Source organism: Rissa tridactyla, chromosome 6, assembly GCF_028500815.1.
Source record: "Rissa tridactyla isolate bRisTri1 chromosome 6, bRisTri1.patW.cur.20221130, whole genome shotgun sequence".
NCBI classification, from domain to species: Eukaryota; Metazoa; Chordata; class Aves; order Charadriiformes; family Laridae; genus Rissa; species Rissa tridactyla.
This window is the reverse complement of record NC_071471.1, coordinates 73,793,494-73,806,514: the sequence shown is the minus strand read 5'-3', so window position 1 is coordinate 73,806,514 and position 13,021 is coordinate 73,793,494. Positions and strand designations below refer to the sequence as shown.

At 48.1% G+C, this 13,021-nt stretch overlaps 2 protein-coding genes across 6 annotated transcripts in view; both read right to left on the bottom strand.

Annotated features, from left to right (window-relative positions):
- ALDH18A1 (aldehyde dehydrogenase 18 family member A1) overlaps window positions 1-3,545 on the bottom strand; it is a 31,774-nt gene extending 28,229 nt beyond the window's left edge. For 3 of the 5 annotated variants that reach the window (XR_008467034.1, XM_054205710.1, XM_054205714.1), the window contains exons 1-2: window positions 3,405-3,538; window positions 393-514 (exon numbers count right to left, since the gene is read on the bottom strand). The gene's annotated coding sequence lies outside the window, so the exon portion shown is untranslated. Of the gene's footprint in view, window positions 1-392; window positions 515-2,097; window positions 3,372-3,404 lie in introns of those variants that run through there. The other 2 variants (XM_054205711.1, XM_054205712.1) reach the window with 2 other exon arrangements.
- A 2,181-nt stretch (window positions 3,546-5,726) lies between these two features.
- LOC128911703 (uncharacterized) lies at window positions 5,727-11,703 on the bottom strand. Its single transcript, XM_054206997.1, has 5 exons — window positions 11,686-11,703; window positions 10,789-11,070; window positions 10,279-10,481; window positions 9,368-9,428; window positions 5,727-5,846 (listed from the first exon to the last, which is right to left on the bottom strand). The coding sequence occupies exons 1-5, from the start codon at window positions 11,701-11,703 to the stop codon at window positions 5,727-5,729; spliced, it is 684 nt and encodes a 227-aa protein (XP_054062972.1).
- Window positions 11,704-13,021: the final 1,318 nt, after the last annotated feature.

Below are 13,021 nucleotides of genomic sequence, written 5' to 3'. Positions count from 1 at the left end.
CTCTGTTTTGCAGAATTCTCAGGCTGTGACTTAGAAGAACTGAAGGCCCCTTCTTCCTTCCTGTTGGCAGAAGATAATTAGTAAAGATCTAGAACAAAACATGGTTCCTCAAGAAGGGAAGAGACTAGTAGCGAGTGTACCAACAATGGGGAAAAGCCCTAACTTTGTCCACAGATAAGCCTGGAAGAAAAAAAAAAAAAAAAAAAGATAGAGAGGTTGCATCATCCAGACCCCACAACAGAGCACCTACTATACTTCTCATGAATCTCAGCCCTATTCAATATAGAAGATATGCTGATTCACTTTTCCCTGAGTACTACACCAAAGGACAAGATGTTAACCATGATTATGATTAAGGACATGAATTTACAAGGTATTTGGCATTAGTTTACCTTAACTGAACTTGTAAACACCCAGGATTCTTGTAACTCAAAATTCACCACTACAAGTACCCAGCAAACAAGGGATACACAATTAGCGATTTCCTATGGCAGGTCTAGTGGAAGTAATGCACCTAGTATCATAAAGGAAACAAAGGAGATTAACAAAAATCCAGTTCTGCCAGACAGTGCTTAAGCCATGAAACCTCTCCTTCCCCTTTTACAAAATTTTGCTTCCTTTACTTGCTTTCAATCCATCCCTCTGCACCACTGGAATAGAGCAAACAACACTGAACGGGCTGTGGTAGGGAGAAGGTACGGAAGGGAGGACAAGGAGAGCTCATAGTAACTACACTGGAAAACTGCTATTAGAAATATAATGACAATTATAGCACCTGGCAGTTCTGGCATACATGTACCTGAACACTTGAAGCTGCTTCATTACCCTGCATCAGTGTATTGTTGTTATACTTCATTATAACCCTTACTTCTACATATACACCTCTACGTAACACAAGGCAGCCACCAGCAGATAACAGTTCTCCTGTTTTGTCTAGTAAAGATTACGCAGCATGGCATTTTAACAATATTAATCTGCAATACTGCTCCAGTTCTGTATTTAATCAGAAATGGCAGTCTTGACCACTGCCAGCAGAAGGCAGACAAAGGACTTGGAGCAGATGTTACAACTGAGCAAGTAGTCCAAGTCTTCTCCTCATAACCGGGCAAGCTTAAAGGAGCTGGTGAACAGTACCAACTAGACATTCTGTCTTTGAACCCTTACGAGGCACCTCATGGACCTGCCTCTGGGGGCCACAACAATTCCCGCTGTTCATGTGTCTGTCTATTTGACCCTTCCACCTTGAAGTTCACCCTGGCATCTACTGTCAGCCATCATCTTCCCAGTAGGACCTTAATTATGTCTCAGAGGAATGTGCAAAGTCCAGCAGCTCCTGACAACCTGGACTGGCAAACAGCAGGTCCTTTAACCAGAACCCCTTCCACCACAATTATCCCGAGTGGGACTGCCTGCTCCTCTTCAGCTCCCTTACAGTCTCCCTCCCTTAGGGAACAGAACCAGGCACTCTACCTGAAGTTACACCCCCAGACACTTCCTATTACAACCTCTCCTGTCAGGCCTTCAACTCCCACTACAGTAATACTCTTCACCTGGTGTTGCACTGTCACTGGAACACAGACCCATACTAGCTAGATCAAGCTGTGCTGTCTCCTTGGTTGCTCCTACTGATCTGCCAGAGAACCACTGCACGTTCTCACTACAGGGCTGCTGGCAACTAAAAGCAACCTCATCCTTCTGGAAGACTGGCTCTCGCTTCCCTTTGCCAGAGATAGCTTTGCTAAGAGCGAGCAGACTGCGAGGAGTGAGAAGTGGCAGACAGTATAGGTCTTTTGAAAGACAAAGATTAGAAAGAAATACCACGTTTTTGAAACTAGCTTGTGAGAAAAGGCAAGGAGACTGAGTTAACAAGGAGACAGAAATTTTAAAGCAGCAGCAGACATCAAGAAAAGAAAAAGAGAGATGTGAAATGGGAACGATGCTGCCAGAAAGCACAGACAGAGAACAGGACACACTGTACATTACAAGCTTTCTTTCAGGCTAGTCCGAGGCTGCAGAACAACTTTCTCTCCTCTCACTCAATCAAGGACTTAAAGTTAATTTCAATCCTCCTTTTCCATTCCACTCCCATTTCCATACCTGGAATGGTTCTGGCCTTCAGTAACAATCCAAAAACAGGTACAGAATTTAAAATTATGTACAAAAAAAACCAAACAAACAAAAAAAAAAAACAAATTAAAAACTTCTGCCTTACTTGGAGGGGAGGGAGCCATAAAAAGAAATGCAAAATGCATTATTCAGGTATTTCTCCAAGACTCTAGCATCACCTTAAAAATTTATTTTTTTCACTACCAGGAAAACCTACTCCTTTCAAACTAGTCTCCAAACCTGACTTTTAAAAACATAATTATCCTATCATCTCTTTAAATAATAAAAGTTATCCTTATATTATCACTCATAGAAAGCAATACTATTGGCTAGTTTGCATGAATTTATTATCTTCATAACAGCTGTTAAGTAGCACAGTGCATTTAGATTCTGTTCCAGATCTGTGTAAAGAGACTTACACTGAGACCAAGCAATCAGAGGTCTCAAATACTAAAACTGATGCCTTTAAACAACAATCTATAACACTGATTTTTCAGTCTGTTGTCTGCAGGCCCACGGGATGTCTACAATTATTTGCAATGAGTTGATAAAATAAAACTAAGTAAACTTTTTTTCAGTTTTATATATAAAGGCCAGTATTTCAGCCAAGCGTTAGGACATTCCACACGTGAAAAAAACCTGGAAACCAAACTCCTATAGAAAGGGCTATACTGTACTACACTTAAGCAACTATGCAGAGATAAATCAAGTTCCAAGGAAAGGCACACAATTTTAATGAAATAAGTCTTTACCATAACACAAATAAGTCCCCTGTACCACTCAGGGGGGATAGTTATTTAAACAGCTTAGTTACCTTACCAACTAAAATTTTTTTAAGAGAAAAAAAAAGTCTACAATTCTTAGTGCAAGCTCAAAACCAATAAACCTTCCCAGAGGGAAACCAGTTCAGAAGAACTGACTCAAAGAAAAAAAAGCTTCAAACAAGTTGCCTTTAGCGCAGCCGGCGAGCAGCTCTTGCCCAGCTCCGGCAGAGGCTGCACAGGAGCGCGGCCGGTTCGGAGCCACGCGTCCCAGCCCCGAGCCGCCCCAGGCTCACGGCAGCAACGGCGTCACGGCCCCCGCGGCGGGGGGAACGGCTGCCACCGGCCTGCCCGAACCGCCCGAAGGACCTCAGGGACAGCATTGGATCAGGTCTGGGCTGTCCCGTTTGTCGCACCCTGCCTACGGCGCTACGCGGCGGCAGCAGCGCCGGGCCAGGCCCGGCCGTGCAGCAGCAGAGCCCACGCGAGCGCGGCGGGGAAGCCGAGCTCAGCACGACGCGGCGGCGGACAGATTACTTGTTACGCGCGGATCGGCGACACCCGCGGGCGCCGCTCACTTCCCCAGCACCCGGGCCCAGCCGCCGCTCCCCTCCCCGCTGCTCCGCCAGGCGCTGAGGCGATCCTGGCCGCTGAGGCGATGCCGGCCCGGGCGGGGCGGGGCGAGCGCGCTGCCGCCGCCGCGGACCAGCTGACCCGCCGCAGCCAATCCCGGCCGCCCGCCGCGCGGCTGCTTCAGCGCCGCCATGGCGGGCCGGCTGCCGGCCCCGTCCCGCCGCCGCCCCAGCGGATGATGTAACTCTGCTCCACGTTGCAGCACAAAATCCAGGGCCCGACAGGTTACGGCAGTAACAGCTGTTTTCTGTCTGGTCCCAGACTAGTCCAGACAGCCCTACCCACAGCCGGCCTCCCTGCCCCGTCTGATGTAGGCAGCGGATGACAGGGATCTGCAGCCAAACCTCTGAGAGCTGCTTCACCTCCTTCGGCCCTTCACCTCCTTCGTTTCCTCCACCGTAGCCAAAACCCCTCCACAAGGGCAAGATTCCTGGCTTTGCTCTTCATTTACTTCCCATATCCCATTTCTGTTCGTTTCTAAATTAAGAGAATATTAGAATTTTTTAGGTTGGAAAAGACCTTTAAGACCATTGAGTCCAACCCTAAGCCTAACGCCGCCAAGCCCTCCACTAAACTACATCCCCAAGTGCCACATCTACACTTTTAAATCCCTCCAGGGATGGCGACTCCACCACTGCCCTGGGCAGCCTCTTCCAATGCTTGACAACCCTTTCCATGAAGAAATTGTTCCCAATATCCATCCTAAACCTCCCCTGGCACAACTGGAGGCCATTTCCCCTTGTCCCATGGCCTGTTCCTTGGGAGAAGGGCCCGACCCCCCCTGGCTGCCCCCTCCTTTCAGGGAGCTGTAGAGAGCAAGAAGGTCTCCCCTCAGCCTCCTCTTCTCCAGGCTGAACGCCCCCAGCTCCCTCAGCCGCTCCTCACCAGACTTGTGCTCCAGACCCCTCACCAGCTCCGTTGCCCTTCTCTGGACACGCTCCGGCCCCTCGGGGTCTGTCTTGTGGTGAGGGGCCCAAAACTGGACACAGCCCTCGAGGTGGGGCCTCACCAGTGCCCAGTACAGGGGGACGGTCACTGCCCCAGTCCTTATGGCCACACTGTTCCTGACACAGGCCAGGATGCTGGTGGCCTTCTTGGCCACCTGGGCACACTGCTGGCTCATATGCAGACAACAGTCCCAGGTCCTTTCCTGTGGGGCAGCTCTCCAGCCGCTCTTCCCCAAGCCTGTAGTGTTGCTTGGGGTTGGTGTGACCCAAGTGCAGGACCCAGCACTTGGCCTTGTTGAACCTCACACCACTGGCCTTGGCCCATCGATCCAGCCTGTCCAGATGCCTCTACAGAGCCTTCCTACCCTCCAGCAGATCAACACTCCCGCCCAACTTGGTGTCCCTCTGCAAGCACTCTTATCACTGCAAGAAGTACCAACCATAAATCTACAGTTTCTCATCCTCAAAGACACTAAAAATTCATAATAGTTCTTCAGTTCAACTCAGATACTAGTTATACTGTCTTCTGTTTGTAACCATTCTACCACTGTTATATTCCTATTTTCCTATTAGAATTCAAACAAATCCCAACAGCACTCTCATGTTGTTACAAGACAGTATTTGGGATTTTGTTTGATTTGTGGGATATTTTTGTTTGTTTGGGGGTTGTTTATTTTGTGGGGTTTTTTGTTGTTTTGTTTTTTACATTTTTAACGCATCACCTTCTGGGACCAGGAAACAATCTTCTCTGAAGAGAAAGCCAAAACCATGACAGAAAGTCTCACGACTGTGGAGAAAACCTCATGAAGAGTGAACAATATTGAAGTGGTAGGGGCAGAGTTCAAGACACTTGCAAAAACCTCAATGTCTCAAGAATTAGTAGAAGACCCAACTCACAATTATCTGACATTAAGATTTCACTCTCTCCAAAAGAGGGAAAACAAAGCAACCCCAAAACCTCCCCCAAAATACCCTTATGGTCATCACTTTGTAGAAGACCATCTGGAGATCTCCACTTCACCAGAAGCGGAATTTGTTTTAATCATCATAGCACACGTAAGTCCTGCTCTCCCCTCCACCCCGCTCCCAATTATTAGCAAAGATAATCCTGATGTGTATAACTGCAGAATAAAGACAACGCGAAGACCAGAATGTTGGCCGCTCACAAAAAAGACAGGACAGTCATTAAAGACACATCACAGCAGCTGATTTTTTTATGTTAAGCCAAACCTTCATTTTGATTTTTAAACACCTAACAAAAAACAAGAGTGCCCTCATTTTAGGCTACCTGGCCAACTTTTAGCACGTGCAACTTATTTGAACTGTGCTTCCAAATAAAATGCAACAGGTTCCCCTCAACACCTGCAGGTAATGAGAAGCTGCTTTTCTTTTTCAGACACTGAAATAGAGGAAGAATTGGTAAGAGAAAATGAACAGAAACCAAATCAGTATTTTCATTTGCCACTTGAAAGCAGCAGTTTTTATGGAAGGATCATAGAATCATAAAATCTTCATGGTTGGAAAGGACCTTTGAGATCATCGAGTCCAACCAAACAACGTACAATCTCTGCCACTAGAGCATGCCCTGAAGTGCCACATCTAGACATTTCTTAAACACCTCTAGGGATGGTGACTCAGCCCCCTCCCTGGGCAGGCTGTTCCAGTGCCTGACCACTCTGTCAGTAAAGTAATTCCTCCTAATATCTAACCTAAACCTCCCCTGCCGCAGCTTCAGACCATTTCCTCTGCTCCTGTCATTCTTCACCTGGGAGAAGAGCCCAACACCCACCTCTCTGCACCCTCCTTTCAGGGAGTTGTAGAGGGCAATGAGGTCTCCCCTCAGCCTCCTCTTCTCCAAACTAAACATGCCCAGCTCCCTCAGCCTCTCCTCATATGACCTGGTCTCCAGACCCCTCACCAGCCTGGTCGCTCTCCTCTGGACACGCTCCAGCACCTCAATGTCCCTCTTGTACAGAGGGGCCCAGAACTGAACACAGCATTCGAGGTGAGGCCTCACCAGCACCGAGTACAGAGGCACCATCATTTCCCTGCTCCTGCTGGCCACGCTGTTCCTGATACAAGCCAGAATGCTGCTGGCCTTCTTGCCCACCTGGGCACACTGCTGGCTCATGTTAAGCTGGCCGTCCACCAGCACCCCCAGATCCTTTTCTGCCGGGCAGCTTTCCAGCCACTTCCCCAAGCCTGTAGCATTGCTTGGGGTTGTTGTGACCAAAATGCAGGGCCCGGCACTTGGCCTTATTAAACCTCCTACAGTTGGCCTTGGCCCATCGATCCAGCCTGTCCAGGTCCCCCTGTAGAGCCTTCCTACCCTCCAGCAGATCAACACTCCCACCTAGTTTGGTGTCATCTGCAAACTTACTGAGGGTACACTCAATCCCCTCATCCAGATCATTGATAAAGATATTAAACAAATCTGGCCCCAAAACTGAGCCCTGAGGGACACCACTGGTGACCGGCTGCCAAGAGGATTTCACCCCATTAATCACAACTCTCTGGGCACGGCCATCCAGCCAGTTTTTAACCCAGCGAAGAGTACACTTATCTATGCCATGATTTGCCAGCTTCTCCAGGAGAATGCTATGGGGGATGGTGTCAAAGGCCTTACCAAAGTCCAGATAGACAACGTCCACAGTCTTCCCCGCATCCAGAAGGCAGGTCACATGGTCATAGAAAGAGATCAGGTTGGTTAAGCAGGACCTCCCTTTCCTAAACCCATGCTGGCTGGCCCTGAGCCCTTGGCTGTCCTGCAGTTGCCGTGAGAGCTCACTCAAGATGATCCTCTCCATGATCTTTCCTGGTACCGAGGTCAGGCTGACGGGCCTGTAGTTTCCTGGATCCTACTTCCGACCCTTCTTGTAGATGGGCGTCACATTAGCCACCGTCCAGTCATCTGGTACCTCCCCTTGTTAATGGCAAGGAATCCTAGATTTCCTACCTGGAAGGCAGTAATTTACCTCGGTGTACAGCAAGCATAGTAGGAAGCGAGCAATGGAGAACTGTGGTTTTGGTGAACATCCTGAGTAATCTTAAAGAGAGTTCCATCTTCAAGAAAAAGCATGGAACCATCCTGAAGGTATTAACAATCTGTGCAGGCAGACATGCTACAGTCCACCTACAGTCCTAGACACAATTGCAACAAACACAGGGGGATCTCTGTCCAAAGACCTTTTTCTCCCCACCTAATGAAAAACAATCACACAAAGAAGCTGCTTTAATCAAGATTACTAAGTGAGGAACATAAGGACACAGATTAATTTAATCAAGCGCTAGTCCTCACTAAGAAACCTCACGATAGGGTTATCTGGCATCTTTCAAGCATTTCATTCCTCCTAACATTATCTCTCTATTCTTGCTTGCATCAAATACGGCTACTTTCTTGTACCACCAGTATTCAGCACTGAGCAACAAAACATCAGGTTCCACCAGCTGTTAAGAATAAAGATGACAGAACAGGCATCCCAGTTCTGTTCCAGTTTCCCTACAGCCATCAAATGAAGGTTGCACAAATGCCAAAGATCATTCAGGAAAAGCAGTGGAGACTGAATAAAAATTTTGTAATAACTACGGTTAGTAGAGTGACAATAGTGCCACTAAGTGACAAGATGCACATCAAGAACCTGGGCACATGTTCATATCCAGGAGAAACTGTAGTCAGGGAAATGCAAGGATAGAATGAAAAGAAGTTTGAAAAATGTAGACTGAAGTCAGCACTCGTTTAATATTTCAGGAGAAAGACTGACTTCTACATTTAGTACCCTGGGTGTCAGCCTCTCTTCCAGTACCAATTACAGAAACGTTAGTTGCACTTTTTCGCCCTACTAATTTTTTTTTTATTCTTACCCTCCCTATCCAAAGCCCCATTGTGGTACCTCTTCAACAACGGCCTTTTGCCAACAGTTAAGCCAGCCAGCAACAACTTCCTAAGAAAAACTAGGGAATATTCACCAACTGTAGGATTTATTTCTAAGCCCCTGTCCTATCATTTCTCCAAGAAGAGCACTAACCGAAACAACATTCATCAGCATCTCACTCTCAGGGAACCGTGCATGCTCAGCTCAGCACTCCCTCTGGTTCCGTATTTTTAAGCCATTTGCCCTTACCTACCTTTCCTTTTTTAATTCTCTGCCCTCACAATGCGTTTCCCTATTCTTTTGGGGTTGGGGAGAAAAAAAGACAGCATTCAGTTTCTATAAAGGATAAGCTGACACACAAATCCTAATGAGGAAAATAAGAAATAAAATAAAACACATCAGTAGAACAGCAGCCTGTCAGATGTCCAGATAAAGCACATAGGCAGGACAAGAAAACAATTAAAACTACCTGAACTACTCTCCTGGTCTCCAGCTTTGTGTGGCTCTGGGGCTGTTCACCTTCTCCACACAACTCATGACTCCACAGACTTGCAGAGCACCCCCCCTCATTCCTCTCCCTGCTGCGATGCTCAAGTTGCCGCTACACAATTCTAGCACCAGAAGTGCACCAGTTTTGCCACCCCTCCTGCTCAAAGCTGCACTTCCCACCCCCCTCCAAAAAACAGCTTGATCATGGCGATATCCTGGTCAGAGACCAACTGACCCACCTGTCTGTACCGTCATCTGAGTACTACTGAGGGAAGCACAGCAACCCCTTAGAGGACACTGCCACAAATACATCAGTCTACGATGCCCTTGCTCTCCTTACATCAAGGCTGTTTCATATACACAATCATTTCCATTGCTTTTCCTCCACCTCCCCGATTATCCTAAAAAGAGTACATTGTATTGCCCAAGGAAGAGTCCAGAACTGCACAGAGTACTCAAGTTTGGACAAAGCAAGGATTTCTATAAAGGCATGATAGGGTCTTTTATTCTGTACTTCACTCCTTACCTGATAATTTCTACCATTCTATTTTCGCTATACCTTGAAGTGACTTTTCAGAGTATCACCCATGGTGACTCTCAGATGTTTTCTTCCCTGGATGCTGCAGAAAAACATAAAAATACCATTGCTTTCATATTCCTGCTAACACAACATAGAACAAGAGCAGCTGAAAAATGACTGGAGCTAAGCCTGAAAGATGCTCACTCTGCTATTGAGTACGCTTCTTATAACAACCCTGGCGAAGAGTAGCTTAGAAGAGGAAGGCAGTACAGCAACAAGCAAATCAATCAGTAAAGCAGTTAACAAAAATTATTCACTGACACAAATACAAAAAAGGTAACATACTTTCTAAAGTGACTAAATATAAATATTTTACTATAGAACAGGGAAAAGCGCTTTATTTTTTATGTTTTATAAATCGCTTCTCAGTGTCATCAAGAGCAAATCTGGTAAGAAGGTAAACACTTCCAAGAATTCATAATTTTTTAGGGTAAAGAGTCAGCACAGGTGTAAGCATTTATGGAACCATGTTAGTTACTTTTCGTTGAAGAAAATACAACTGTTCTTGACTTCATAGTACAGAGACACTTGCCAAAGGCTCTTGGAAAACCACAAAAGCTTTGCTCATTAAGCCTCCTTTATCTACAGTTTTATTACTTCTTTCAGAGAGCTATCTGGTTTCTTAAAAAAAACCTCTAATCTGATCCTGCGATATCTCCTGTGAAGAAACACTAAGCGAACACCATGGGCTTATCACCGAGAGCTGGATCAAAACCCAGGAAATAACTTTTATGTGTCACACGAGTGTCAGGAGGGATTAAGTATCTTCTTTGGGGATGAAGAAGTCTTGTCAGCAGACACAAGAGACGAGCAAGGCACACGGGATCTCCGGAGGAAGCAGCTCTGCGCCCACCGCGCCAGCCCGAGGACGAGGCCAGCGCAGCTCGTACCGAGCAGCCCCTGCTGGCGGGGCCCAGACCGCAGCCCGGCTCCGCCGCGGCTCAGGAACACCCCAGGGCGGCAGCACCCCAAGGCAGCAGCACGGCGGCGGGTTCAGGATTTCGCTCGCTCCGGCTCCTCCCCACGGAGCCCCCGTTCCTCGCAGCAGCCGCTCCCGCTCCTCCAGCTGCGGGAGGAGAACCGGCAGCGACCGCTCCCACGTTCGGCGCGGCGCGGCGCAGCGCCGGCGGGAGGCGGGGCGGGAGGCGGGGCGGGGCGCGGCGGGGCACGGGGCGGCCCCGCGACCCCCCTAGGTGGCCGCACCAGGGGCTGCCGCAGCCCGCACTCGCCCGCCCGACTTCCCCGCGTCCCTTCTGGCCGGGCCCCGCCCCGCCCCGCCCCGGAAGCGCGGCGCGCGCGGGCCCGGCCCGAGCTCTGTCGGGCGGCGTGGGGCGGCAGCAGCTTGCCAGGACCCTTCCTGCCGGTGCTCCTGCCGGCGGTGCGCCGGCACGGGAGGGTACCCGGGCCAACGAGTGCCAGGTGGGCCGGGCCCGCAGGGAGGAGGCAGAAGGCGCATTCCGGTACAACCGGGCGCGATGGCGGGACGCCAGCTCGGGCCGCGGCGGGTCCTGTCGAGCTGCGGCGCCGGTCAGCGGTCTGTTGTAACGAGCTGCGGGCCGGGGCGGGACGCGGCCGGGGGGAGCGTGTCGTGTCCGTCCCGTCCCCCTACCCCCGGCGGGTCCTCGACAGGGCACCCGTGAAGCGACGCGCCGGGGATCCCGGTGCCGGGGTCCCGTGAGGCGCTGTGGGCGTGTAGTGGGATCCGGTTTATGCGTTCTTACAAGAACTGTTTCTTAAGGTATACGGGCACACAGTAGCCCCCGGCAAAGCTGAGCCAGACGAAGGCAGCAAGTGTGTAAGGCACCTCACCTTTCGCTACAAACCCCAGTTGTAAACAGTGGCTAAAACTTGGCAAATTTAACAGCAGCTCATGTACTTTGCGCTGAAGGAAATGGAAGCACGCTAAGGAGCTTATGGGAATTTGTAAGATTTCTTCTTTGGCTTTTTCTTTGCATTTTACATACATTCTTACATTATAGAAGGGGGGTATGATTTCAGAATATTTCATTTCAGAAATTTACATGTTATTTCTGTTTGCTGGGTGGGGGGAGGAATCAATGATGAACGCGAGAAGTGGCACCCCGAAGCAGAGCTTCTCGGACAGCAGGAATGGAAATGCTCGCTGCTGTTTGCTTCCAGCACAACAACCTGACGACCCCCCAGAGAAATCTTCAGAGCTGGGTGGGCAGGCTAATTCACATCACTACTAACAGTGCACTTGTCAAGTTTTTAACTCTGTTCCTACCTTGTAATCCAAAATTGCATCTTTCACTTGGACAGTATAAAAATAGACTTACTGCCTCAAAACAGGACATATTCGAAGGACAGTTCCAGGTGGAGTGCTGTCAGCAGACAAATGACACAGCATTTGGAGATGGAGTATAAATACCCCATTCTGCACATCTGACACGTAAGGCTGCTTGTGTGTGACAATGGCATACTGTTGCCTGGTATTCAGTTGCAACAGACGCCATTTAAGTTCAGACAGTAGGGAAAAACATGACATGACAAAGTAGACACTGAAATAAACTGTCATAGGAAGCCGCAGACTCTAACCCCTATCTGTGTGGTATGGCACAGCTGGAACTGAGCATGCCTCAGACCAGATTATGGATGAGGCTCCCTCCAGCTCCATTTCCTGCAATAAGGAAAAAATGTGTGCTAGAAAATAGGGCATAATGGAGGGTAGGGATACGACAGAGAATTGTAATAGTAAGATGATGCATTCTTACAGCGTTTCCATGTATTTGCTGCTCACAGAATGAAAATCTCTGTAGTCACCTAATTGAATTATGTCAATAATGCGGAAAACAGAGATGCCAGATCCTTTTCAATCAAGCCATATCCTGACACACTTGGCATCGTGACATCTGGCAAGTTTCTCCAACTAAGCATTTGTTCAGTTCAGTTACTGTCACCTCTAAATTAATTTCCTGGATTCCACAAATGAGGAGCATAAGAGAACACGTGGCATATGCTACAAATGTGTTTTGCTAAAAGCTTTGCAAAGATACTACAGGCACAGTTGAGAAGCCACATGTGTCTGAACCCAAAGCTTGTCGCTGTACTGGCACCTCCAGCCATAGGTAACACTAGAACGCCTGCGTGTGCAGACGGGCTTCCATGGGCTTTCAATGGAAGCAGCAGGTATTTGCATGGAATTCTTTCCAAGCCAATAAACCATGAAAGCAATCAGAAAGTTAAATGTGTGAAGTTACTCCATAATCTGCATGCTTTAGATGGGTCATGGTTTTGTTTTATTCAGGTTATCTCCTCTGATATCCTGACTAATTACAAGATTTTCAGTTTATTTTTGCACTGCTCTGTTAACGTTTGTAATGAGGGAGAGCAATAAAGTTGCCATACATAATATACATACAAAAGCAACAAATACATTTTGTTAAAGGTAGGCCAGATTTCTCTGGTTTTCTTGCCTATTATTGATTCCATCTGAAGAATTGCAGATAAATAATACATCCTTTGCTAAAAAAATACACCGTAGTCCAACGACTTAATGGAATGATTGAGCAGATTTCCTTAGCCTGTGTGATGCAGTGGGGCAGACTAGATAATCAGAACATCACCTACAACTTCAAACACAACAAACTTACATTCTGGTCCCAGAGGCTGAGC

Coding starts and splice junctions, on each gene's coding strand:
- LOC128911703 (XM_054206997.1), bottom strand. Junction 10,482..10,788: donor CCTGGCACTCGTTGGCCCGG/GTACCCTCCCGT, acceptor CGAACGTGGGAG/CGGTCGCTGCCGGTTCTCCT. Junction 5,847..9,367: donor CTCTGAAAAGTCACTTCAAG/GTATAGCGAAAA, acceptor CCTCTATTTCAG/TGTCTGAAAAAGAAAAGCAG.